We start from the raw sequence: 27,605 nt of genomic DNA, 5'->3' as shown, positions 1-27,605 counted from the left end.
ACTTGCTGGAGCTGGTGATGCTGTACCTCTTACTTTGTCATGTTTATTTATATATTCCCATTTTTCTACTCTTGCCAGAATGTATGTGCATGTGAGAGAAGCAGGGGTGATTAAAAAAGAGAAGGACCAAAACAATATTAAAAAATACTTATGTCTGTGGATACTTTTAGATTGTCTGCTGGCTATTATGGGGTTTGCCTCAGCGTTGGAGTGCTAGGCCTCACTCCAAGGTAAGTAGGTAACTTGGACCTAAGAAAGGAGTTTCCTCCTATCCTTGACTGAAAATCATTTGATTCTGGGAACCATAAATGCCCAAACATCTTGCTGTTGGTTCCGAGCTGTATGAAACAGGAACCCACAATAAAAGTTCTATGTATTGTGTTACCATCATTCTGATAAGGGATCTCTACGTTTTATACTTCAGTTTTGGCAGATATTTTCACAGTAATTTTCATACCCTGAGGAAAACATTTTTCCTTGTAAAACTTTTTTCCTGATTTTGTTAATGTTTTTTAGCTATTTTTTGAAAGCCAGGAAGTTATTTGACTTCTTAAAAATGTAAATAAAACACAAAATAGAAAATATGCCCTAAGCAGCTGTGTGTTGCCAAGGAATTTCCAGACTATTTCTTAACTATTTTGGCTAGGGTTGATCCCAGAACTGATAAATTCATGTATATTGGAATGTGATACTGACACATCACAGTCCTGACCCTGCCCTCACAACTATATGAACTCAGTGGGCCAGAATATTGGGAAGTCATCAATAAGTTGGAAAGTCATTGTAACTGATGATACTGAGCATTGGAATAGATTGCCTGGGGAGCTTGTAGAGATCTAAGCACATGCTAGGCAAATATCTCTCAGATATGACTCAGATAAAGATCATTCTTCCTAAGGCAGAAGTGTGGAGTAGGTGACATCTGGAGTTCTTTTCTAACCCTAATATTTCTGCTTTTATGTGTGATTTTCTCTTTTGTGGAATCTAAAGATGGCCTTTCAAGTGGTATTTTAACTTCTTCCTCTGGAACAGTCAACAGTGTGTCTCACTGCAGTTCATATTGTGACCTCTCAGCATGCAAAATATGGGATTCACCCTGAAAACTATATGGGACATACAATCTCATTGAGGAAGCGTCTGTACAAAAATGAAGAAACAATATGTTTTTTGCTCCTCGGAGTTTAAGTTTTACTTTGCAAATGATCTATGGCTGTTTCTTTTGGAGGAAAAATTTTCAGCCTGGTTGCTTTGAATACGTGTGGCACATTTCAATCATTTCTGGAAAACTGATTGTCCTGGAGTTGCCTCTACTTGCCTGTGTATTTTCAGAAAGTATGAATCATATAAACAACATTGTACAGTACTAAATGTGCATCCATTGTCTTTTCTTGGAGAAACATTGAGGAAATAGAATTTATTGCACTAAATACATTTCACTGTCTCCAGTTTTGTTTTTCCTTTTCATCTCTTCATATGCAAACTTCCTTGATCTTTTTCCCACTTCCTCCTCTCCGTGACCTGTGTTCTTCCTTCACTGATTGTAATGGCAGACTTCTTCATTGCTTTTTAAACTGTGATATCTTTGTATTATAATTTTTCCCAATTTATATTTTTTTGTATTTTAGCAATTCTCTTTACAGTATCATGCTTCATGCTTATTTTTGGTCACCAGTATGTACTCTTTTAAAATATTCTTCCTGATTTTTTATATATTGTGTTTCTATAGGATATAATATTACCATTTTTAGAGTATGGTCACATCTATGCTAGCATTCAGTCTGCCCTTGTAGCTTATTTTCTCCTTCACTCTGGGAAAAAAACCCACTCTGTAGGAGAATGGGTGGCTTAGGTGGTTTTCAGTGAGTAAGGGCTATCATTAAAAATGAGACGTTGGGTGAAGTAACATATGAAGGTACTGAATACTGATGGTTTATTAAACTGGGCCTATGGCCAGGAATTAGTGCTGCCTCTAGAGACCATAGTGTGATTATGAGAAGTAGGTGAAACAATGCTGATGTTGTAAAGTTTGTGGAATCCTGCCTCTTTGGACCCCTTCTTTTGGACCTCTGCCTCCTTTAATTTGGCTTGCGCTAATGTCAGCAACTGCAGCATGTGGAAGTTCCATAACATGAAACCAGACTAGATGATTGTTCTATGGTTTTGTTTGTCAAAACAATGGTTTGACTTTGCAGTAATGTATGTGTTAGCAGCAAAAAGAGAAATTGACTATGTAATGACTTTGAAAATAATTATTATCTTATATTTTAGATTATGTATTCTTCATTAGAACTTTCAAATTTATTCATACATAGCTGCTATATCAATTATTTCAAACTGCACCTGTTTGAACTGAAGTGGGAAACAGATCTTCCTTTTGAATGCTGAAAGCACTCCACTTTAAAAATTATGTTTCCTCTCACCTGTCCTTCTTTCATACCATCACTCTTTTATTACCTATCATTGCTTTGACAGGAGGCCTGGGAAGCTCTCTCATTTATTGGGCAGCATGGCAAATCGATAATTTGTGTAAGGTTAAACTGCTTCAGGTTAAGGAAAGTGTTGAATCTGGCTGTCCCTAGAAGTAGGAAGTTGAATGGCTGGACTGTGACAGCTGGAACATACCCTTATTCTGTTTTCCTCCTCTAATATTTACATTTTGAAAAAGAAACTAGGCTTGAGCTATGTTAGCTTGATCTCTGTTGCTGTTAAATCTCCTCCAGCCACTCACTACTCTGGGGCACTTGAGTGTCTCACAAGTGAATATACGCCATTCCAATAGAAGTTAGGCATGAGATGGATGTCATTCCAGCTGAGTTCTTGTCAAGAGATACAGAACCACAAGCATCCAGGTAGCTTTCAGATCAGAAAGGGAGGTGCCTAATAAGCTTAGACACCTGTAAGGTTAGATGGCACTTAATAAGGCATTATGGATCATGGTGTTTGGCTGAGATTACTATGGTTTGCTTAAGTCATGTTTCATGTACCTAAATCTGGCCCACAAAGCCGACAATCTCATTTTGCAAATGACTGCAAACTTTGGCTTCATTTCACTACCAGTAGTAATGCTAAAATCAAACAGAGAAATTGTGTTACTTGGAAATGATGTTAGTGACACTTTTCTCATGGGCAGTGCTGAAGTTTGTATAGGCAAAAAGCTTTTTCTCCAGCTGGATCTGATTCAATGTTAAATCGAATCACTGGAAAGAATTTCACTGACTTTCAGGTGTTTGGAATTAAAACCACGGTCTTCTGCAATCTGTGAATGTGAGCAGGATGGTATTTATTGTTTATAAAGATCACAGTGCATAGCAGAACAGTGTTCTGCTCCTGGGATTGACTGTAAGCAGAAGCAAAATATGCAGTTGCCTAGACCAAAATGGTGATGGCTCTGCTGCATGTGCCAGAGCACTGGAAAGCCAGGCTTGCTTCTGCTGTTGCTGAGGGATAGTGCTGAGATGTGTAAGACAGCAACTGGAACAGCATAAAGCTTCAGGCATCCCACAAGCAGTAGTCACTGCCAGCAGCAGCAGGATCAGCAAAGCTAGCTCTGGGCGTCTCTTCTTCTGATTTTCACTTCAGTTCTTGCTTTCCCCTCACCACCCTTTTCTTTAGGGGCACTGTTTCCAGGCATCTCTGAGGTTTCAAGATCTGGTGCTGTTTGTGCTGCTGAGGGATCTTGGCTAAACTTTTCTCATAGCCTCTTCCATGCTACAAAGAGCTACCTCAAAGTAGTAGACATCCGTAGTTGTCTGGAAAGGTTGTAGAATCCCTGTCCTTGAGTTTTCAAGAAATGGTGAAAGTCATGGCTGATTTGGTCTAGTGTTGGTGACAGTACTGCTTCTAGCAGGAGGATGGACTTAGTGACCATTTTTTTGATTTCTTGATTTTGATTCTATTCTATCATTTCTTTGATTCTATTCCAGCATCCTCTGTATGAGAACTCCAGTCATTCACTGCAATAGCTATTAATGCTGTGCTGTAGTGTCCCCATCTCACTGTTAGATTGGAAGTGCTGATTTGGTAGATTAGTTGCCTTTCAAGTAGCTGAATGGCCTGAAATTTTTTGACACTGTCTATGGGATGGTGCTGATTTATACCGGCTGAGGATATGGCGTTCAAAATGCATTTTAATTTTACTTGGTCTATTGTACGCAATTCTGTTTTGTTAACAACTTGTATTAATATTTTAAGAAACGCGACATCAAAATGATTGACAACTTTTTTGGTTTTTTTTTGTTTTTGTTTCTAAAAGGAAAAAAAAAAAGCTAGAGCATACTGTTCCACCAAGCAAATTCTGCCTCTAGTCTTGGAATTGAAGCACACAATAGAATGGGCAGATTTTATTGCAAACTGTCACAACTCCCTTTAGTCCAATAAATTTAAGAGCAAGTGGTTTCTATGCAGGCCAGGCCCTTTTTGTATCACAGCATTATTTTTACAAACAGTTCACTTAAAATACAAGAGGGGAACCTTCTTCCCAGTTGTGAGACCTCAAAGCAATGTTTTTTTCTGGATGTTTACTTATAGGATGAATGCATGTCACTGCAAAGAATTCCCAGAAATATAATTGCTATGCTGCCAACTCTTTCAGTTGTTTTGCCCTGTGCAAGAGATATAGCCAAACAGCCACAGTAACATTTAGAGGAAGTTATAAGCCACATACAGTCCTTAAAATATGGGAGCAGGAGTTTTCTGCATCAATACAATGCAAAAGGAAGCATCTTGAAGAATTTGCCCTTGAAGACAGAAATCTATATTTCACCTGAACAGTAGCAGGTAAACAGAAGGACAAAAAACTTAGGAATCTGAGTGTCTTATGTCAGTCATGTGTTCCTGCATTACTGAAATACTGCTAGATGGTAACAGAAATGTTTTCTGTCAGTTTTGAAGAATAGCAAGTTTTCCAGTACTAGGTCCATACAGACACAAAATTTATTCATATTTCTTACCTGCAGATACAACATTCGCATATATCTGTTAAATGGCAAATGGTGCAGGACACAAAAATTGGTAAGAGGCTATGCTTTAGATCACTGTGAAACCTTACTAAGGATTATCCAATAATCTTCAATACACCCAATATTCTCTTCCCTGTTGGTTCATTTCAGTTCACTGTTTAATTGTGAACATGTCAACATAGTGTTAACACAGGCAGACATCAACTTGCTCTATTGGACACAGACCAGCTCTTATCCAAAAACTCTGTAACCTCATCAGTGCAGTACTGAACCTAAACTTATTATTCCACTTCTCAGTAGTGTTTGTTCTCTCAGGTTCAGCACTGCACTAACGCGATCAGGTGGCTTTTGTTCAGCTTGAAACACATGAAGAGAAACTAAGTTCCTGCTTGGAGATGGATTATGTGTAGTCATGAGTCAGACGTTTTGTTTTTAGCATTCTGTAAAACCCCCCCTGCAACATCCTTGGCTCTGCTGTAGAAGCAGTAGTCCAAAACAAATCCATAGATTTAGGTGCCAATTCTGTTCTGCATGGATAACAGTCCAACTGCGATAACAGTCCTTCTGCAATTGCTTAGCTCATCCCATTATATACCTTTCACACGCATCTGATTACCACATTGTCAGTGAAAGCTGAGGAACAACCTTGTGGTTTGCCAAAAATAAATAAGGATCATCAGTTTTACCTTGGCAATGAAAGTATTTTGGATGACACCAAAACAAATACAGATGCTCTTTTTGAAAACAGGTCTTTTGGGACACTGTATCAGTAGTACTAAATACAAATTCTTAACTGTTCTAAATTTTCATATTACATGTGTTAATCATTATAACTCCTTTGGCCCTCAGTAAACATTGCCACAATTTTATTCAATTGCTAAGTGTTTTCTGTAGGCCTGTTATTTTTCCTTTTCATCTACTTTCAGTGGCATACTTTTTTGTGTAAATGCTTAACCTTCCTCTAGCTAAGAATTTTTTTGGTTGGACAGGAATTGTGCCTGTACTTTCTTTTATTGCAGATGATTCTGTTTCCGTACATGTGATAAGATAAATACAGGGGTGACACTGATATCTGCCTTAAAATAGAATAGAATGAAGAAAGTTCTGTGAGGTTCCAATCCCCATCAGCACCGAGGATATGTAAAGTACTAAGTCATAATCTCCTTGGCTTATGAAAATAGCTCTGGGAAAAGGTAAAGCATACTCAATTATTTCCCTTTGTGAAGTTTTCCTTGAATGGTTTCTGGAGCTGAATATCTCTGTGTAGGAAATTATGAGCATTTGTTGAAAGTCTGAGGAGCTTATGATACAGATATGAATCCCCTCTGTTTCCACCCAAAGTTTTAAAATTACATACATCCATAGTGCTTCCTTTGACTGTGGCTGTCCACACCTCAAAGACTTTTTTCATTATGGAGATGATTGAGACCAGTAGCATTGTCAGGTTTTTTCACTAGAGGCCATGAGAAATCATTTAGGACTCTCTTATGGCTCATCATCTAGAGGCTATTCCCTCCACAAATAGTATGGGAATAGGTGAGCAGAGGGAGAAAAGGGCAGAAGTGGATTGCTTCCATGAAAAGGGAAGTGGCTCACTACGTAGCTCACCAAGTAGCTCAGTCTATATTGCAGGATGACTGCAAAATGTGATGTGGCTTGCAATACAGACCAAGAATATTATCACTTTATGTGGTACCAAATAAATCCTAGTGGGGAACTCTCTTCAGAACTGTGTATGAGTCTGGTCACCCCATTAGGAAAGAGGTGTTAAATAGACATAGCTGCTGAGAAGGATAGCGGTAAAAAGGAGAGCCTGTTTTATGAGAGGAGACTAAAAGAGCTTGGCATGTGTAGCCTAGGAAAGCAAAAGCAGAGAGAAGGTATAATACTGTCTGCAGATAAACAGAAAATAAATTCAAGGGTGGAAAGCATCTATTTAAGTGAAAAGATAATTGACACAAACACAAGTCAATATAAACTAACCATTATTGCATTTACCTTAGAAATTAAAATATTTCCTTCTGCCAGAGAACTGGCCTTCTGGAACAGCCCTGGCATTGGAGCAGGGCACACAAAAGCCTGACTGATTTTAAAATGGAGCTTGACCAGTTTTTAAAGGGATTAGATGATGTGGTATTTGTGGTTAAAGGGTCTGCACCCAGTGACCTAAGAGATCCATTCTAATTCTGTGTTCCTCTGTAGGATAAGATGAATTTATGGAGAGTATTCTCTGTCAACTGGAAATTGGAAAGAACACAACTAGATTCATCATGTTTATCAGCCTTTGGCTACAATTTGAAAACTGGTTATTGTAAGGTCACTCAACATTGAGACATCTCATTCCTTGTGTTGTAAGATTAAGTACAGTCCCATGTTTAATCTTAATGATGGTCAAAGAGTAGAAATTGCTGGAATAGAGGGAAACTTTGAATATGATCACTCTGACAGTTTGGCCTACAGTAGGAGCGTAGGTAATAGCTTTCCCACTGAGGATCTCTCAAAAGGACAAGAAACTGCTTCCTCCATGTTTGCTGGCTTTTCAGGCATCTAAATTAATCCTTGTTAAGTGACTGACAGGCTGGCCCCAAATTAAGATCAAAATACATTTTAAGGCATTTTCAAGAACATTTCTACTCTTTATGGAATTGTGGAAGTGTTACCACCAACTCTGTATGAACCAGGTACAACAGAGCTAACAGGTAGACTGTGAAACCAGGTTTGCCTCAAACTCTTTTCTGCATGACAGAATATTCAGTGCAGAATTTCCATAATTCTGCTTTCCCACATTGCCTGGAGATGTAAAAGGAAATAGGAAATAGGTCTAATCTTTGGTTTTTTTCATCAATTTTACTTCAAGAAATTTCCTCCCCACCAAAAATCTAAGTATTCCTCTGCCGATCTCACTTTCTTCTCTACAGGCTTTAAACAAAGTGATGTGATATTACAGTTGACTTAGTTTGCAGAGAAGTTGCTGTGCTAGCTAAAATGTTGGCACCACACCTTCTATTCAGAGGGCTACACGTTGGTGGTGTCTCTTCAGATAACCTCTAGCTACAGTTGAGCAATAACACAAATGGGGAAAACCCTAGAGAAATAGGAAAATCCCTAACTGTTTGTGCATTGTGTAAGTATATTTTGCTTAGGCTGTTTGCCAAAGCAGATATGAATCTAAGATGCTCTCTGTATCAGAGTAAAATGTACTATCATGTTCAAGATCTTACTTCTGCATAAAAGGCACCCAAAGCATTTGTGAAAGGGGAAGAAAATTTCCATTCTGGTTTTAGTGTGTTATGTTTTTCTATTGCATTCATCACAGAAAATTCCTGAAAACAAAAGATATAGAAAGTGGGAGAGGAACTTGGTTAATTTATTTGAGTTCTTCTTTGAGACAAATGGTGTCTTTTGACCAAAATGATTAAATCATTTGCAAAATGATCATAAAAGCAAATAAAAAGCTCTTGGTATTGTACAATAAAAAGAAATCACTTATTAAAAGAAGGAATTGGGCTGCGACCAAATGCTCGCTGTTACTGGCAAGTGTTTGTGCAAATGCTTGATTATTTATGTAAACCTTCCCAACTCCTCCTCATGCGGAACAAACCTAAACGCCCAGTGACCACAAAACATTCCCCTACCAGAACAAAAACCACTGCTGAATATGTTTTCTTTTCCCGTGGAGAAGATAAGAAAATAAATACAAAGCATTACTGGAAAGTGCTTAGATAGTAGGAGTCCTCTGAGCAATAGTGCAGTATAAGAACTAATTTGGATAGACTAAAAAATGGAGGAACATTTCCTGCATCATCCTGTAGCCCCACTAAAGTTGGTAGTTTGTTTTCAAGGTGTAGGGACCTGCCTCCTTTTCTCATTTCAGGTTTGAAACTAAAAATAATTTATTTACCTATGATTTGCATTTTTTTAGGTGCCGTAACTTGGGAATCTGAAGCATTGGTATTCTGCAAATGAGAGGCTGGATCCTCTGAGTTTTATGAGTTTTATGTTGTTGACTTCAGTGGAATCTTGATTTTTTTCTAATGTATTTTTGCACCATGATTATAACCAGAAAGAAGGATTAGACAGAGAGCAGTTGATAGCCAACTAGTGTAAAGATGATGTTCTGAGAAATTTGGACTGGCAGTAGGGAACTCTGTAAAGCCACCTGACCAAAATATTTTCAATAGTCTGGCTATAAAATGCGAAGGTAGAAATAGGGAAATAATTTGCTAAATTATCAACCTCGTGAGGGATTAATTCCTTCCAGTGACCAGTGGCTCAACAATTAATTGATCCAATGGTTAGGTTTTCTCACCAAGAAAGCTGTCTCCCTAACTCACTCTCCCCATTTTTTGCAGTCATTTTGTATGTTTGTCTATTACAATTCCTAAGGCCATCTAGAACCTCAAATGAATGAAACTGAATGCAAATTGTCCTTCTGCATACTCCTGCAGGGTTCTGATTAGAAATAATTCAAAACTCGGGCTGTGAAATAGCAGTTAAAATTCCAGTGGAGTTTTATATGAGCTGGCATGTTCCTCTTTTTTGGTTTAATGTTGCATTGAACTATTTAGAATGCTGTAGTCTTCTTTCTGTTGATGAATCCGCATTGGGAGTATAAATCAGCAAACTACTATTGAAGCTTTTTTTGCAGAAATAATTCATACATGTACCAATATTTCTATTGAGCATATTGCAGTAGAAATGAGGTCGTATCAGTTACATTCTTCAATCCTTCAGTGGGATTTGAGGAATTTTTGAAACCATTGACACAGAAGTATCCCAGTTTGGGAACAGTTATGTAAAGGAGTTTGATTTCCTTTATATTTCCTTCTTTACGTATAGATGTGGTATTGAGTAGAAGCAACCAACATAATATTTTTAGCAGTGTCACAAGTAACTTTTGTAATTTTCAGTCAATGAAAATATGTGGCTATCTATAAAATAGGTGGTTTTGTTATTTTAAAAAGTGGTTTAAAATACCACATTTGATGTGTCTGCATTTTTATGGTTTACAGTGACAAACTGCCAATTGTAAAGATGACACCTCCAAAAGTGCATTTTAAAAAAAAATCCTAAAAGAGCAAAGGAATAGAGGAGAATGAGAATTAATACAGATTAGGTTCTACTCACTGGTTTTCTAAAGGCTTTCTTTGTAAACAAGCTTGTCCAGGTTAAAACCTTTGATGCAAAGATGAAGGACAGAAAACTTCTCATATTCTCTAGGGTAAGACCGTATACACAGGCAGCTGCCACTGGACAGCTAACATGCTGTCATTTCACACCTTAAGCAATAATATGATTTTGCTCTTCAGCTATGTTTATGGGGAGGAGAAAATTGTCTATAGATGAAAGCCTCATGAAAGACCAAGCAATAGTTATTTTATGATGCCCTAATACTTATACAGGCTACAGACTCTGTATTTGCCTACAGCTTGAGAACTTCCAAATGCCCACGAAGAGACTAGACTTCTGCTGGCTCTAAAACTCACAGATTTTCAGCTTATTGACAAGGTCGTAAGATGTTTTGAAAGGACTGAGAGCTGCCAGTCTGTCTGAAAACAGAGGCTGACTACACTGTGAATGAGAATCTGATTTTAAGGGAAAGCAGAGCAGAACATATTTTATTTTATACTAAGGAACACTAGTATAAATGTTATGTCAGAAATTTGAATGTCAGAACAGCAGAAAACAGTATTTGCTACTTTGCAAATAATCCTTATTTAGAATATCATGGATGGTATTCAAAATAAGATGTTATGGTTATACTCTACAGATTTTCACTGTGTGGTTAAGTTTTTATTTTACTGTGAAAATGTATTTTTTATGAAAGATGGCTGGAAACCTGTTAAAAACTCACTGTCAGATTCACTCTACCTCTTACAACACTTGCCCACTTGAGCATGGTAAGTAATGTGCCTGAGTAATTTCATTTTCAGGATTCTGGAGCAGATAATTCTCAAAAATAAAAAGGCGTGTCTTATTTCTTAACTTCATTTGCAGTTGACTGTAATACCTCCTTCCATTGGTCTAGTGCGATCTTCTAAAACTCATCTAATAATCAGAAATGTTTTAGATATCTCCCATTAAAAAATCAATAGGTTTCTTTGCCCAATTATCTTGACATTGAACTATAAACACTCCATTGTAAACCTCTAACAAAACAATAAATAAGCTATTAGTCGGTATAAAATGGCAATACCTGATAAAAGGAAGTCTATAGTTGATATAATTGTTATACTTGTTATAACTGTTATACTTCAATAGAAAATAGCCGAAAATATGGATAATGTTGATCTTGTGTACCTGTACTTACTAGCCCTTTATAAACAATCATGGTGTGCAATTTCACTGTATTTGAAAATCTTTTTTTATTTTGAAAATGATTTCTGTTGTGGACTGTGCAAATGTTTACTTGTTTAAGGTATGTTTATATCTGTGCACAATGATTAAGCAATATTTATTTTTATTGTAACCTCATAACAACTTTTAAAATATTTTTATTTCTGTTTGCAGGGGATTCATTGTAAAAGCAAACCTTCCAGTGAGTATACATCATTCATATTTTTACTACATTTAGTTTTGAACAAATAAAAATAAATTACTGCAGATAATAAATCTACTTTCCTGGTCCTGTTACTGTGTCATTGGACATGGTATTTACCATCAGTTTCCCCATTAAAAACATTGGGAATTGGTAGGCTGTAGTAAATAATAGGTTAATAACAATTGTGCACTTTCGCTTTCCAATTTTCCTTAGCATAGATGATCACTGGGGGAATTTCCTTAGTCATTTCACTCACATATTTTTATTACAACTATTATTATTAGCTACAAGAATAATACAGGCTGTTGACTTACCTGAAGCCTTCAGCAATCACACCTGCATTGCACACAGTTACTTGGTAAGGAAGGACTGGGCAGCTGCCAAGGCGTATGCTGCTCAGATAGTCCCCCCTGAGATGACAGCTCTGCTTGGAGGGCCAGCTCTGCATGCTGCTTTTCTCCACAGCGCCTTTCCTGGATCCATGTGTTAGCCCACAAAAAGGGTGAAGCTGTGGTGCTGGATTGCAAATGGGTGATATTCTGGTGTTATAGCATGGGGCAGTGAGCTAAGTGTCAAGTATCGTGAATCTTGCTCTGAAAGTATGACATTTATAGGGCTCATGTCCTGCTGAGGTGGAGAGAATTCACATAGCTTTGGAACGGATGGAGTTAACACTCAAAAAAGCCCATAGTCTTCTACTGACCAGCAAAGTGAGTAATCAGTGGCTGGTTCAAGGATTGTGAATGGGTCTTACTTGGATTAGGCAGCTGAGGTGCTAGTTACACAAGCAATGTAGAAGGAGTCATAGAAGAAGGGAGAAAAGAGGGTATTGACCTTTACTCTGCTTGGCTGAAGCATGCCTTAGTGTCTTTTGGGCAACACAGGCTGAAGAAACCCTTCAGCCCTAGTCTCAAAGGGAAGGACGCTTTCAACACTGTTGGTTATGAGTTAAACTCTGTGCTAAGTATTACACAAATACAGATCTAGACAGTGGAGACTGTCGCCACAGGTACCACCAGGCGATGATTCATCCCACCCATCTTAAGACAAGGTGAATTTCCCTCTGGGAGGAAGAGAAGGAGGTGCTCCCTCTCTATTGACTGCAAAAGGTACCTAGGTGACACACATAAGCTTAAACTAGATGTTCAGCTCTACGCTGGATATAGACTTTGGGCACTGAAGCATTTATAAACTAAAGATCCCTATCTTGCAATGTGATGTACATGAAGCAGAGCTGGCTTTAGGTTTTCAGTGCTACCTGACAATGACTTATCAACTGTCTTTAATACAAGTAACATGTAGGATGACTCAACCTTGTAGCGGTGATGAAAAAGCATTTTTTTAGTCTTCATCCTAATTCACTTGTGCAACAATGGGTGTATGAGCATTTCCATATTTTCCTTTTTATAGTCATGCTTTTTATTATTTGATGTCCATATTTTCCTTTTTATAGTCATGCTTTTTATTATTTGATGTAAAATTACCTCAAAAGACCTAAACTGTATAACACCTCTGCAGTACCTCTGCAGTAGTCATTGTTTTCAGCTGCAACAGAAATATGAGTATTTTTTGTATTCCCTAGAATTTACAGCTGTCAGTTCAGTAGTATTTGGCAATGCAGCTTTGGCCTTGCCTCCTCCCTCCAGTGCTGCACAACAATTAGTAGGACATAAGGGCTACACAGTATTTGAAATTCACTGTACTATATTATGACCATCTGATTAAAAAAAAAAAAAATCCTACAGTCTCAGAAAGGACATTTGGCATAGTATAACACCATGTCATTCATTATCATTCAAATTTCAGAATACTCTTTGAAGGTTTCACAACTGTGAAATCCTTTTGAATTTACTGTGCATTGAAATCTATTTTGAAAGTGACACCATCAACTTGAAATCTAATCAATTTCATAATTGGTGTATTTTAAAATAGCAAATTTTGGTATTTATTAACAGAAGTGTAACGTGGTTATCTTAGAAGAGTGTATCTAGTTTGTTTATAAGGTTTGTTGAATCATCATAATGCACAGATGCAGAAGATACTGTGGTAAAGCATATGCAAAATAGCTTTTAAATGCTACTGTAATTTATACTCTTGGAATGATGCCCTAGTGAAGCAGTTTTAACGTGCTGTAGATACACTCACAGATTTAGCACTGTCAGAATTCTAAGTAGTTCAGATTCTTACAATTCTTTTAGGGAAGAAATACCAGCAAAAAAAAAAAAAAAAACAGTTAGTTTCTATTGGGTATTGGCCTGGACCTGTTATTAATGGGTTTTCTCTGCAATTTTTTTGTTGTTCTTCAGTTCCATCTTCTTGCCTGAGGCTCCAAATTACCCATCTAATCACTTCCATTGCGTATTCATTGCTCAGCTCTAGCTTCTATTATCTAAGTGTACTTAAGGTGTGTTTTGCTGTCATGACAGTTCTGGGTTGATTGCTGCATCATCAGATGATAAAAAATAATCTCTTGTGGTTGAGCTGATGGAAAACGTACAAGCAAAGTGTCTACATGCTGAATAATAAGCCTTGGCTTCTTTATGCCAGGGCTTATATGTGTCCATAATTAAGCAATCTTTTATTACAGCAACAATCCCTCTCTCATGTATGGCTAATTACAGTTATAATTTATAAACATAAAATCTAGGCAAGATTCACTCAGCAGATGATTTGTGTAGCAAGATGTACTTCTATGTCTTTTGGGGTGTAGATCAAATTGCTTGTGAGAAAAGCAAAGAGGTGTGTGTTCCAGAGGGAACTATGTAAGGGGAAGGAGGATTAAAATATGATAAGCTAAGACTTTACCGAAGAATTAGTCAGAGAGTAAGTCTCATTTTGTGATTACAGAAATGACTGTGATGATTTATAGCTGGAAAATTATTTTCTGTCATCTCTTCCTTGTATTACATATTTATTGTGATCCAAACTAATGCCCTCATGCATGATATGATACACTTAAATTATTATTAATGAGTTTTGCAGTCTTTTGCATTTCTTAAAATGTTTCATAGAATTAATTAAAAAAAAATCTGAAGTTAAATAGTCATTTCATTTTATCCAGTGTATTCCTTATCTGTTCTCAGACTGAAGGTAGAAACCATGATCAAGGAAAGCAGTGTCCCTGTTCAGGGATACACAGCAGTGCCTAAAACTGTGCTTGTGCATCTACCTGATACTGATCCAATGTAAACAATGCACCTACGTATGACTTACAGTTCTCCTGAGAGAGGCCTAAATCTGTTACATCTAATAATACTCAGGCAGTAATAACAAGGACCAAATAAGTTGGGTCAAAAAATATGGTCAAATTCACCTAAACAGAATACTTTATGAAGAACGGTAACATTTAACAATGCATATACATTGTCTTCCCCAAATTATCTATGCACAGACATGGGAATAGGCAAAATCAGGCTTAGGTCAAGAAATTTATACCAACAACAAAAGAATTAAGGAGAAGCAATTGCTCCTGGTACTATTCATTTTCATACTTAAACAACATAGTCTGGTCATTTACAGCAGGTGTGAACAACTCCATGTCATATGATGCAGTCAAGAAAATAGTATTTTTTGAGCAAAGAGCTGGAGCTAAAACTGATCATCACTTAGCATGTTACTAGTAATAATTATTAGGTAGTTCTGCAATAAAATAATCTCCCAATTAACTGTGGGTGGATTGGTTGGATGTTGTAGAATAACTTTCCATCCTGAGATACCTTCAGGATGATTGCACCACTCACTCTTGGAAGATGGACTATACATGTTCACATTTGCCTGCCGTGCACAGTACTTCTTAAGATAACCTCATCTCTGTGGAAACATATTTACAAATTCTTCAAAAGTCATGGCACTCCAGTGCTCTTAAAGCCTAATTTGTATATTTTGGAATTATCTGTGTTTTTTCTTTGTTTGGTACAAATTATTTTCTCTCATTGCCAATATTGCCTTGGAAAATTAAGAGCTGACTCTGCTCTTAACTTACTTGAGGTAAAGCATTCTGATTTTTGCAGTCTTTTACAATTATTTCATATCAGCATATCCTGTTGCCTCCAAAAGATTTTTAATAGCATAAAGCTAGGATAACGGAGTGGAGATTCAAGTCTGAAGCATTTGTCTTATGTGACTTTTGATATGTATCATGCAGGATTTATACTTCCTGTTACCAAGTGTGATGACTTAAGGCCTGACAAATTCAAGCCAGGGTACCACATTTATGACAGCCTATTTTCATAAGCTGACGCAGACTATCATGTGTCATCACCTGATCCCTCACAGTGGGCATCTGCTCCCATTGGAAACTGTCAAAGTGAGGACTGATCTCATAATATAGAAAGAGCTCCTGTACAGGTCCATGCACCTTCAGTCTGTAAATTTAGGGCACTTTTCTTCATGGTTGGAGGGGTAAGTAAGGATATACCTCTGCCCTTCCTCCTCCACCTCTTACCTCTCTTCTATGAGAACTGTGGATGTGTCTTCCATGCGAGTCAGTGGGCATCCGTGCTTGACAATAATTCTTGGCTATACATCGAGGGATTCGCCCTTTTCTGCTGATCTAAGGTAGCAGCATTATCCTGTGTTTTATGGAAAGCACAGTGCAGCACCCTGGCATAGCTGTTTTCATCAGCATAGGCTCTTCACCATAGTAGCTGAGCACCTCCTAGGAGTATGTAAAGCAGTATGACTAATAAAAGTCAAATTTCTTTCTTTTGTTTTCTCAGCCTTTCTCCAAGGGGAGGAGAAAGTACAGTGAAATATTTTGTTTTACTTGGGTGTTTTTTAACTTTCAGGCTGCTAAGTCCTGGAGTTAAGTAGGTATTTCAAGGAAATTGCCATGCTTTCATTGCAGCTAAAATGAGTTGTGCTCCATTGCATGTTGTAAAACCAAGGGACAAAATCCAAATGCCTGGCTATTTATTCTGACAGTCTCTCGAAATCTAATGTTTTGTTCAGGACTCCAAAAAATGTATTTGAGGGATAACGTCTAAGGAATGCATTAGGAATTAAATCCACTCCACCAACATAAATTCAGCGCTGAATAACTGATTTCAGTGCAGGGGAATCTGGGAAGTAGAAAGAGATGAAATACAGCTAACTGATGAGATTTGGGGCCGTAAGACTTTTTTCTTTTACATTATCCTGTAGAAGGCTGCTGTGCAAATCCATGTCCTGAGGCTTTAGTCATGACTAAATTGTCATTGGAAAATAAGATGAGACACAGTAGATGTGTTCTGTGCCTACCGTTTACAGCTTGAAGAAGGCCTGGATAATGTTTAATCTGTTCTCATCATCCTGGTCTAAAGGAGAGGGAAATCCCATAGGTGTGAGGGAATTTTCCATGACTAGGAAGGCAATGCTGCCCCCTTGTGTGAAAAGGGTATTTTAACAGCCGCTGGACCATCAGCCAATCTTTTCTAAAGTTAAAATACTACCTATGAGAGTGCTCGAAACATACAGGTAATGGTTTTGAAAAAAGCTTCAATATGCTACTAGTCCAGCCATGATCTGGTGAATCTGATTATGTAAAAGCACTATTAGTCTAGCTGTGTTCTGGTAGTCATAATTATTGGAAGTAACTCCTTCCCTAAACCAGGAAATTATCAAACCGTGTCTATAATGTAATGTAGTCACCCACTGCATTGCTAATGGAGCCAACCAACTGTCTGCTGTGGTCATATGAAAGTCTAAGGTAAGGTACTAGCTCTGCTAAAGTCAATACTGACTTTCCTACTGATTTCAGTAGAGCTGAGGCTTCACCTTTGGGGCGCCTGGTAACAGTAGTGCACTCCTTCAAAAACACCATGTGCAAAGTGAGATTTCTCTATCTCTGTAATTTGCATTTGCAGGTGGTATTTTTAACAGCTTCTGCCACGATGCTCCTGCATCTTTATCTTCTATGGTGATGAAAAGTATGAAGATCTCAACAGTGATGAAATGTGTCCAAGGAACCCAGTGCTCTCTTCATTTAAGTGTTAAAGGAATGCTGAGTCTGGATGGTAGGAAGCAGATTTGCTACTGAATCATTTTTGTTCATTTTTTGTTTGTAGCTGTTTGGCCAAATTTTGTTCCACGCTGCAATGTTTGTGTCCAAGCGGTTTTCATGGAAGTATATCAGTAAGATTTCTTATGGAACCGTTTAACTAAAATCCATGATAAAACCCTGGTCTTACTCAAGGGAATGAGAACTGACATAATGAATTCAGTACAACAGAACTTTTATTGCCAGTATACTAAACCTAACTTTTCCTCTACCAGTTACCCAAGCATCCTGCTGCCTTTTTCTTTCTTGCTCTCTGTCTCACACACACAGGCAAATTTCATGTGCCCTGGTAACTCAAATTGATATGAGTGACTGCCCCAAGAGAAGGAGAAATAGTCTTTGTGTTTGAAGTTATAATTCTGCATCAAAATAAAATGAAAGCACTAAAACTTTTTTGACATGGTCTATTTTTAATAACACCCTGCCATTCATGTTCTTAGTGTGTTACCATTCAGGTATTTCCTGGTGTGCTTCACTCTGAGTTAATGAGTTTAATCATTTGCATAAGAGTTTGCATAGTTAAAGTTTCAATTTAGAGCAAACTGTATTAAATCCTTCCTCCCACCCCCATGTGTCTATATATGTAATGTCCTGTTTTTTTGTTTTTTCTTTTTTAAGAGATAAAATACATATGCCTTTCACTTTGAAGGAAAACTCAGGATATGGTACATTTTGTTTTGATCTAGTTTTTGTTTTTGTTAAATATGCTCAAATTAAACTTTTAAAATCTATTCTGAACTCATTTCAGAAAATATTCGTGGGCTGGAAATATGTTCTCTTTCGCTGGACACACAGCAATCTCAGTGCACAAATGTGAGGTTTGCTAGGAAAAAAAGCAAGATGCTTAATGGAAAGAAGGTAGATTCCTGTTTTGGTTGTTTATCATTTAAATGTTTATGAGCCTTTAGAGAAAAAAAATGTATTTGTCATCTCTTTTTCTTTATTCCCTTGTTGACTTTTCAGAAAACTGCAATGAAATGTATGCTTCAGCAGCATCAAATGAAAGCCAAACATAACAAAATGACCTTTTATTACCTGTAACCTTGGTTCTCCACCATTTTCATACTTCTTCCACTTATTTTTTTGCAAGAGTAGCTGCTTCTGCAAAGCCTAGTTTACAAATCAAACTTGCTAGCTTTCTTTTTCTGCCCACCAAATTATAGGGAAACTTTTGTACCTCCAGTTGCTAGGGAGATCAATGTCACAAGAATCTTTAAGTACATATGTATGATTTAAGTTTGGACACAAAAAAATATTTGTGTGCCTAATCTGGTCTGATCATGTCAATAGAATTTATGCATCTGGAAGAGAGCTAAGTGCCTAAATACTTGTGCACAGCTGTCCTAAGCTCATGGTAATAATTACAACAGCAGAGTACTATTTTGTGCCAAACTGAACCCAGAAGTCCTATTACAATTTGCAACTGGAAAGAAAAGAGCCATCCTTTACCCACTGTTTAAAAAGAGATGAGAGTTTGTTTTCAGTTATTGATGAATAACTGTTATAAATCCCACACAAAATGGGTTACTTCTTTTGCTTTATAAATGTTATATGGATCGCATGTGTGAAACTGCAATTTCAGTTTACACTGTTTTGCTCAATGATTGAATGTCCCTGTGTGCAACGCAGGGCTGGCAATGAACAACTGGTAACTTTAAGAATAAGGTAAGTTTTAAAGGCATGACTCAAAAAACTATTTATGGAGATTTTCTTAGTTTTAGTTCAGTGAGTAGAATGGTGACATAAGATGTCTTTTACTCTCTAAATGTCTTCTACCAAATAGGAGTATATACAGTGTGAAAAGTTATATGGAATATAATAATTACTTGTATCAGCGAGGGAATGACCAGCTATAATTGGACCTCAACAATCCTAAATTACCTTCTCTTTCACAAACTAATGAATAAATTTGCCAAAATGTTTAAACAGACATTTTTTCCTCTTCTGCAAGTGTTTGTGCTTGTAAAATGCCTCTAAACTGGAACTTTTTTAGTATGAAAGACCATTTATTTTTGAAGTTCAGTGAGCATTGGATACCTGTATCTCTATGGTTTTAGGATTATTTGGTAGCTTGTAGACACTTGGGCTTCTGGGAGTGAAGAAGATAGCAACCTCCTGGATTAGAAGTAATGATACTCTTTGAAATCCTTTCATTAAATGGTATCTGCTTCTTTTACATTCTTAATGCTGCAATAAGTCCAATTGAATAATGACTATTGCTTGCTTAACTCTGATAACCAGTGGTCTTCCTGTATTCTAGAAGTCACTCACAAACTTAGTTTTATATATGTTTCAAACAGGTACAGGTACAATTCAACTGCTTTGAAGTCAATGCAGCACAGCACATCTATGTGACCATGAAAACAGTACCAAATTACTGTGAAGTAAAGCTGAGTCAGGAATACTACGTTGAAGGTAGGAAAACATCTTTAAGGTGATGTTTCAAAGAAAAAAAAAAAAGAAATGCAAAACCAAATCTCCTTCTGGGATACATTGATCTAAATGATGCTAGATCATGCAAGCCTGGACCAATGTTTAGCAGCTGAAAATCTATTTTATTCTACATTTTGATAATTTATTTTGTGCATACAAATGCCTAGCTTGCTTTAAAAAAACAGAGACTGGGGTCAACCTATACTATGCATTTGTCCTAATTTGCCTTCCAGTGACTGGCATGTGCTCTGGCTCTGCCTGCAGTTCAGTCCTGTGCGTAAGATGGAGCTTCTGCTGTCTTTTGGTAGCTAGGCCCCAGATGGCTTCGGAAATGACTGAAGTGCTACATCCCTTTGAGGAAAGCTTGATAAGAAAGTATAAAGAAATTTCTTTTTACTTTCAATTAGCTTGCTGTTCCATCACCTGTTTTCATGTAACTGAATAAGATAGCATTGCTCCATGTTGTTAAAGTGCCTACTATATGTATATAAAAATAGATTCAGCACTGTTGTGCTACCAAGATATAGTGTGGCTGCTGCAAGCAAGATATGGTGCAAAAAATGAAATGGGACCCTTGTTCAGTCTAGTACTCGTCATCGGCACAGCCTGCAAGTGGGCTGCACTCGCCCACAGCCCTTGCTGCAGGATCATCCCTTACACACACTATCGGATGCTACGGCTGTTACACACCTTTGTATAAGTAAAGGCTCTTTGTATTTAAAAAACCTTTAGTCTTCATGATAAATTGGCTGCTTCATTATAGGGGGGAAAAATGTACTTTGTGAATACAGGGGGGAAAAATAAGGTTTTATAAAGCCCAATTTTAAGCTACTTTACATGGAAGAGTGAACAAAGGAAAACACAGGAAAATACTGTCCTGGGGAAAAGAACAGTGTGGGCAAATGAAAGCAAAATACTAAAGACTGAGTTAAGCAAAGAGAGGTGAAAACAGTAGGAAGGGGTTATTTAGTGTTTTCCACGAGCTATTCATGTTTCCATGAGCTATTTAGTGTTTTCCCAAATCAAGCTTTAAGTTTTGGAGATAGAAACATGTTAGTTTTGAAGGTGTCAGCTGCCCTCTAATTCTGGCAAGCTGTCTGGGAACTAACTGGGGTATTTCTTAGTAAGCCTACAGTGGAATCAGAATAGCAAAAATTCACAATTGTTTGTATCGGTTGAATGAGCCTGGTAAACTACTGGAGTGACTTTCAAGGAAACAATAAATTAAATTATTATTATTATTACTGAAATTATTTTTAGGTCCTGAGTAAAGAAGTGTAGAGTTATAGCCTAGATTTTTGACTCATTTAAACTGCTGATGAGGTTTTACAGTAAAAACACTAAACTGGTGAGATAGGATCCTTAATGCAAGTTATGACATAATCAGCGTGTGTGGTAAGGGTACAAATTCTTTTCACTGTTCATCTAAAAGGGGATGTTAATCTGTCTTTAAAAGGGAGTGTATGGGACAGGTTTACCTGTTGGGAAGCTATTGGATAGTTTGGCAGTCTTACTTACACAGCTATATAAATAAAGCAGCTCTGAAGAAAATTCTGGTTTCTATTTTGCAGATTGCCGAAACAATGATGTGGGAAAACATATTCCAGCCTGTTTAGGTGAGCTGATCTTCTATATACATTAAAGCTGTGAAATATTTCTGGTGGCCTATACAATGATATGTTTTCATAGCTGGATAAGCAGAAAAAACTCATGATATACAACTACCGTTACTTGTAATTATCATATAGTTCTATGTTATGTCCTGGAAAATTTAAGTGTTTCTTTATACTGTCTTGGAAATGTTAGATAGCAGATAAAGATATTGACACCCTCTTTAATACTTAAACTTTTAAAAACAGGTTTGTGTTCTCTTCATGCACTTTGGATTACTTGTTACAGATTTTGTCTATAGACAGACCTCACATTTAGATTGAAATTATTTTGCCGAATGGCTGTCCTGAGTTTGTGATACCTGTGAATGAAAATAAAATATTAAACAATCTCCAAATATTGTATTTGTCTAACATAGTTGCATATATTTCCTAAGTAATAAAATTGTAACCTGAGGATAGTCAGCTTGTGTAGTAGTATCAGGATTAATGCTTCAAATATCTGTACATGAATTACTTAAGATTTCAAATATTGAGGCTGAGTTACAATCAGTAGGTGTCCTGGCACCTCAGTATTAACAGTGCTAATTTAAAAATTAATAACATTGACATTTATTCTCATGAAAATCATTATATATCATAAAATAAGATTATGTTCAGGAAGATCTAGATATTAAAAAGGATTAATTCAAACATCCCAGATAAGAATCTATAGATGTTGAATTTCATCTCTATCAAGTTATGAAATACATTCTGAAGATTAAATAAGAAATAATAAAGTAAGAAATATATAAAGTAATAAACAGATGTAATAATTTCATATTTGATTTTTCTTTTCTCAGGTGGAAAGTTAGTTTATAATGTAGACCGAGCAAGGAAAGTCATATCAGTGAATGTGTCCAACTTTCTTCGAGAGCAAGACTATTATGTTCGCTTATGTCACAAATGGTTTACCTGTGAAGATGCAGGGGCATTTGCTGTGGTGAGTTAAAGCTGCAAGTATTGCTTCGCTGAACTGAGTGGGGGGATTTGTAAGTAGAAATGATGATTGACATCATATTTATAGGAACAGGCCTTCTATATCTATATTTACCTTTATTAAAAGTTATTTACTGTCCTGGACTCATGATCATCTTTTTCATTTCAGATAAAAGGGAAGGAATCTTTAAAATCAGTTTCTCTGAAATATTCTCAGCTACTCCCTTGTCTTTGCATTGAGGTAATACAGTCTGAGTTTGACATATATTGTGTTTCCAATTAAAGAGATTTTATCTGGGATTTGTGTCCTAAGCAAAGAAGAAAAATCTATAGAGAAAGACTCTGGCCTAAGGCTTTTCTGACCTTATGATTATGCGAATTGAGATATTTTTTTTAGGAAAGACAGATTAAAACATGGGCATAAAAGGAAAATGGAATACAATTCACATTAATTTACCAAAAGTATTGTATAAGGCTAATTTGACTGATATATATAAGCAAGGAAGAGCCAGCAGATTTAATCAGACTGAATTTCAGCAGAGGATTTGATATAGTATCACATGGGAAACTAGGAGATGAATTAAGGAAGCTGGGGGTTAGAACAAGATTTGTAGGGTAGATAAATATCTAGCTGGAAGGCTATTTCAACAACTCCTGTTGAATGGGACAGTGGTGATAGGAAAGTTATTTAAGGACCAAACTTTAAACAGTTCTTATATAATGCTTTCATCAGTGACATTCCCAGAAGAAGTGGGAGTGTGTTAATGAATTTTGCTGATAATACATTTGAGAAGTGTAATGAAAATGGAAGAGAATCAGGATAATTGGAAGAGACTAGAGGTCTTTGTGGCTGAAATAACTAAGGGAGGAGGAAGTGTAACGGTATCAAGTGCAAGTTCATGCACTTGCACTAATAAAAAGAATTCTTGCTGTAACATGTGAGTCCTCATTTAAAATGACAGGGCATGAAAAAGATCTGGGTGTAATAGTTTGTAATAGTATTATTACACAAACATGATGTAAACGTGAAAAATTGGGTGAGATGATTCCCATGCTAATAGGAAAGTATAGGCAAGACCTATGGGATACTGCAGACAATTCCTGTATCCATATTTAAGAAAGATTAATTCAAATGGAAGAGGTACATAAAAAATCTAGAATGTTTGAAGAATAGAGAGACTGTCTTAAAAAGGAAATTAAAAACACTTGTTTCCATTAGCCTGGTAAAACACATGCAAAGAGAAAATAGTATTGTTGTCTAAATACACATCAAAAGGGTCACTTATAGGGAGAAAGAACAGCTTCTTTTAAGCTAAATGCCCATCTTGCCACAAGAATGAAGGGGGATAAACTTTATTCCATGAATATATCCAGGATAATTACAGTAATTTTTCTGATAACCTGAAAAGTGAGATTTTGGAATATCTTTCAGAAAAAGGAATAAAAACTGATCAAACCTATTTAAAATGACCTTGATAAGATGTAAAGATACTATGTGACCTGGTTTCTCATGGAATTTTGCAGTGAGATTCAGCTGGTGGATTAAAATTCCTAAATGTAGATGTCCAGCAGTAGATATCTACTTTTGAATTAGATGTTCCAAACTCTTACGGTCAGTAGCATTGTAGACTCCACTGGCTGCACTAACTAGATCTTCATATATCTAGGGCACCTTAGTCACATTCAGATGTGTACGTTATAGACACCTAACATGAGGTATCTTAGAGGTGAACCAGCAGCTCTCTTGCAAACCTAGGGGTTTTATTTTACTCCATTCTGAAAGGTAGGAGGTCATTGAAATAGTATTATTCCACCCAGCATATATACAATGAATTCCATAACGTGACTTCTGATACCCCTAAAAAATAATGAGAGTATAAAAAAATGAACAAAAATATTAAACTGGCAGACTTTCTAAATGAAATTAGGCAGAATATACGATTCAAAAATATTAGGAACATAGTGCTAGAAAGGATCACCTGATCCTTCAACTCCAATTCCCAAAATGAAGAGCAATGCCATAAATGTCTAGTGCAAAACATCCTCTTAAAAATACTTCCTAAAGCTTTATAATAAGCATAGCATCTATGTATTTGGTGAGAAGGTTGTTTTGTCACGTTCTGTCTCGAAATGTTAAAGACTGGTGTATCTGAGAATCTCTAGCTAACGATGACTTTTTGGGTTGTAGGGTTGGTTGGCAATTCCAGATGCAAGGAGGACACAACTTTGCCCCTTTGAAAATGGCAAGTATTGCGTGATTACTCCCTGAGTAGTTTCTAGCAGTTCCAGTAGGATGTTGCAATTTGAAATGCATCTAAGGTGAAAATCATATATTGCAAAACTTTAAGGAAATTGTCATATTGTTTTGTTATACTGTGGATAGATGAAATAACTTTCCTTCAGATCAAATTGTTCACAAAGTTTATGACAATATAAACACTTAAGTAGCTTTCTTGTAATTTCCCACATTTTCTTAAATCACACACTAACTGGCCTGAAGGAAGAAAAGCCACTGAGGTCAGTTTTGGAATGAAGATGTAAGAGGATGGCTTTAAGGAGAGATTTGGAGGAGGTACCTGACACCCAGCTTGGAGGAGGGAACTGGAAGCTAAGAAAGAACACAGTTAATTGCACATAAGAGTGATAAGAGGAAAGAGCAGAATACGAGGTGTCTCCTTGAATTTCTTCACTGAAAAATCTCGAAAGGTCTTGGGTTTGTGCTGATACAGAAGGAGGGGTGCTTTTTAAATTTCTCCTTCAGCATTACTCATAATAGGATAGTAAATAACCAAGCAATGCAAATTAGTGTGTCTCCTAATTCATTGTAGTAGCTATCTCAAATTAAGGGCAAGAATAAGAAATAAGTGAAGGTCAATAAACAGGAAACCAGTAGTAAATGCAGGATTATTTTCAAACAGTTACTTGGAGTGCAGACCCCTTACTTAATGGGAAGTTATTCACATAAAGTTTTCCAGCAAAGTCAGATTTCGGTCAGAGGTGACAGCTGAAAATGAAATTGTCACATTACATAGTTGTTTCCTGAAAGGTTTACCAAACAGATAGAAAAAAAGTGCAACCTGAAAAAGTGTTTTATTTTGTTTAGTCCAACATAAGTATAACAATCTTCTCCTCCCAGAGCATGCCATGAAGCCCATTAAGGGATTTTAGAATTTGATTTTTAAAGAACCATGAAAGCAGTTATAAACACCAACCCATAACAGTTTATCCAGATTCCATTAAACTGCATAGATATTCACTGTATTTCTTTCACATTCTTGCAGAACCAATATATTTCTGTTAAAATTGAAGCAGTCTCCTCTCTAATTAGCCTAGCCTTCATTTCTGATTTATTTTATTGTGGCAGAATGCAGTGTTTATGACACTATCTTCCCTTTGTAGCAGTGGAGTGTAGTTTGACTAAATAAAAAGGGAAAAGGATACTATTTATACAATAGAGAGCATTTATAGGAACACTCCAGCTATGCCTGTAGCTATGTCTATGTCCTGATGCCAGATCTAGCTTCGAGGTCATATTCAAAGCAAAGCCATCTACAGTACGAACTCCTAATTTCTGTCCTTGGTAGCTGTTCAGCCTGAGGCTGGTTCTCATGGGCACAGGTTGTTTTCTTCCAAATTTTCCCCCATCTCTGCCTCTTTCTTTCCTGCGCTTGGAAGGCACCTTGCTATGCTTCTCCAGCGCAGGAGGTTGGACTTGTGAACGCCACAATTCCTTCTTTCTGCTTTCTGTTTCTTTTTCTTCCTGCCCTACCTCAGTCATTCTCACTGTTATCCTTGAATGAGGACTAGCTCAGAAGGCCATCAGGCTGCCTTCACACCCTTGCATGACCTGAGACATCTTAGCTCTGCATAAGGGAGGTAAGAAGCCCAGTGGTGATAGCTGAAGCATAGGTTACAAAGTGGTAGGTAGTCAGAGGAAGGGCAGCCTATGTGCTTTGGCACATCCAGGTTTTTGGAGCTTGATTTGGTCCATTTAGGAAGTTCCAATGGGCTAAAACGATTGGACCCTTTGCTTATAGCTCTGATGAGGAAGTGAATATGAGAAATACCGGTTTAAACTACACTTTTCATTTACTCAACTATCCTCCTTCCAGTGATCTCAAGGAATTTTTCCGTCTCTAGCACCCAGTTATTTAGAGAATACAGCACTGTGGAGTTCCAACTTTCAAGCCAAATTGTGTTATTTTTAAACTCTTTCTCTTTCCAAACTGACAGCTCTGTGCACTGGAATATCTAAAGTAGTCTGGTTGTTTCCTGGCACGTTTATCACTGATGTAATAAATTTGGGGTGATAGAGTTAGTTCTGTAGCAGGAATTAATTAACAGTTGTGTACCAGAAAGAAGTTCCTCTATGCAATAACTCTTTTGTGTTAATCTAAGTAAGAAAAGAAAAAAAGGAAAGAAGAGCATTTACTGCTTACTAAACAATGCAATTTACTGAGACTGAGGATGAATGAGGAACATGAAGTAGTAGAAAAGAGTAAAAACGTACTTTAAATGAGCATCTTTATTATGAAGTAGATAAATGGGTGCCACAAAGGAATAAAACAGAAGCAAAGTCATTTAATAAATCAGTGAGTAGGCCTGGAGAAGGCCTGGAGACAAACCAGTCTTAATTGTGGTGCTGTGCTCTATTAGGATTATACTTCTCTCTACATTATTACAGACTCCTGCAACATTCAAAATGTAGCTGTGAAAACTCTGTTAGAACTGCTGGGAACCAGGACTTCTTCAGTCAGAATAAATCTTCTTTAAACATTAGCTTTATAGTACCTATCCATTTGTTACAGACAGTATTTGTAAAAAAAGAATAAAAATTTCTACTTCATAGAAAGTTTCAGTATTTTGATATATACTCATTTGGACAGAAAGTTAAGATAGCACAAGCTTTGCAGAATTAAGAGGTCCGGAAGATTTCTAATAGAAAATATCAAAAGGTTTTGTTTCAGAACATTTCCAAAAGGAAGCTATAAAAATTGGAATTGTTGTTATGCTTGATGGGAGTTGAATTTTGCTGTCTTGTGTTTTCA

General features: G+C 36.8%; 1 protein-coding gene across 4 annotated transcripts in view; it reads left to right on the top strand.

The window, feature by feature from the left end:
- The window catches only part of IL17REL (interleukin 17 receptor E like), a 45,600-nt gene that overhangs the window by 5,505 nt on the left and 12,490 nt on the right, over window positions 1–27,605 (top strand). For all 4 annotated transcript variants that reach the window (XM_026113053.2, XM_064506303.1, XM_064506288.1 and 1 more), the window contains exons 2-9: window positions 11,469–11,496; window positions 17,343–17,492; window positions 18,285–18,394; window positions 19,837–19,951; window positions 21,541–21,585; window positions 22,422–22,561; window positions 22,727–22,798; window positions 24,746–24,800. In XM_026113053.2, the coding sequence (XP_025968838.1) occupies window positions 11,469–11,496; window positions 17,343–17,492; window positions 18,285–18,394; window positions 19,837–19,951; window positions 21,541–21,585; window positions 22,422–22,561; window positions 22,727–22,798; window positions 24,746–24,800 (715 nt within the window). The remainder of the gene's footprint in view (window positions 1–11,468; window positions 11,497–17,342; window positions 17,493–18,284; window positions 18,395–19,836; window positions 19,952–21,540; window positions 21,586–22,421; window positions 22,562–22,726; window positions 22,799–24,745; window positions 24,801–27,605) is intronic.

Source organism: Dromaius novaehollandiae, chromosome 1, assembly GCF_036370855.1.
Source record: "Dromaius novaehollandiae isolate bDroNov1 chromosome 1, bDroNov1.hap1, whole genome shotgun sequence".
NCBI lineage: Eukaryota > Metazoa > Chordata > Aves > Casuariiformes > Dromaiidae > Dromaius > Dromaius novaehollandiae.
This window is presented reverse-complemented; position numbering and strand designations above follow the sequence as displayed.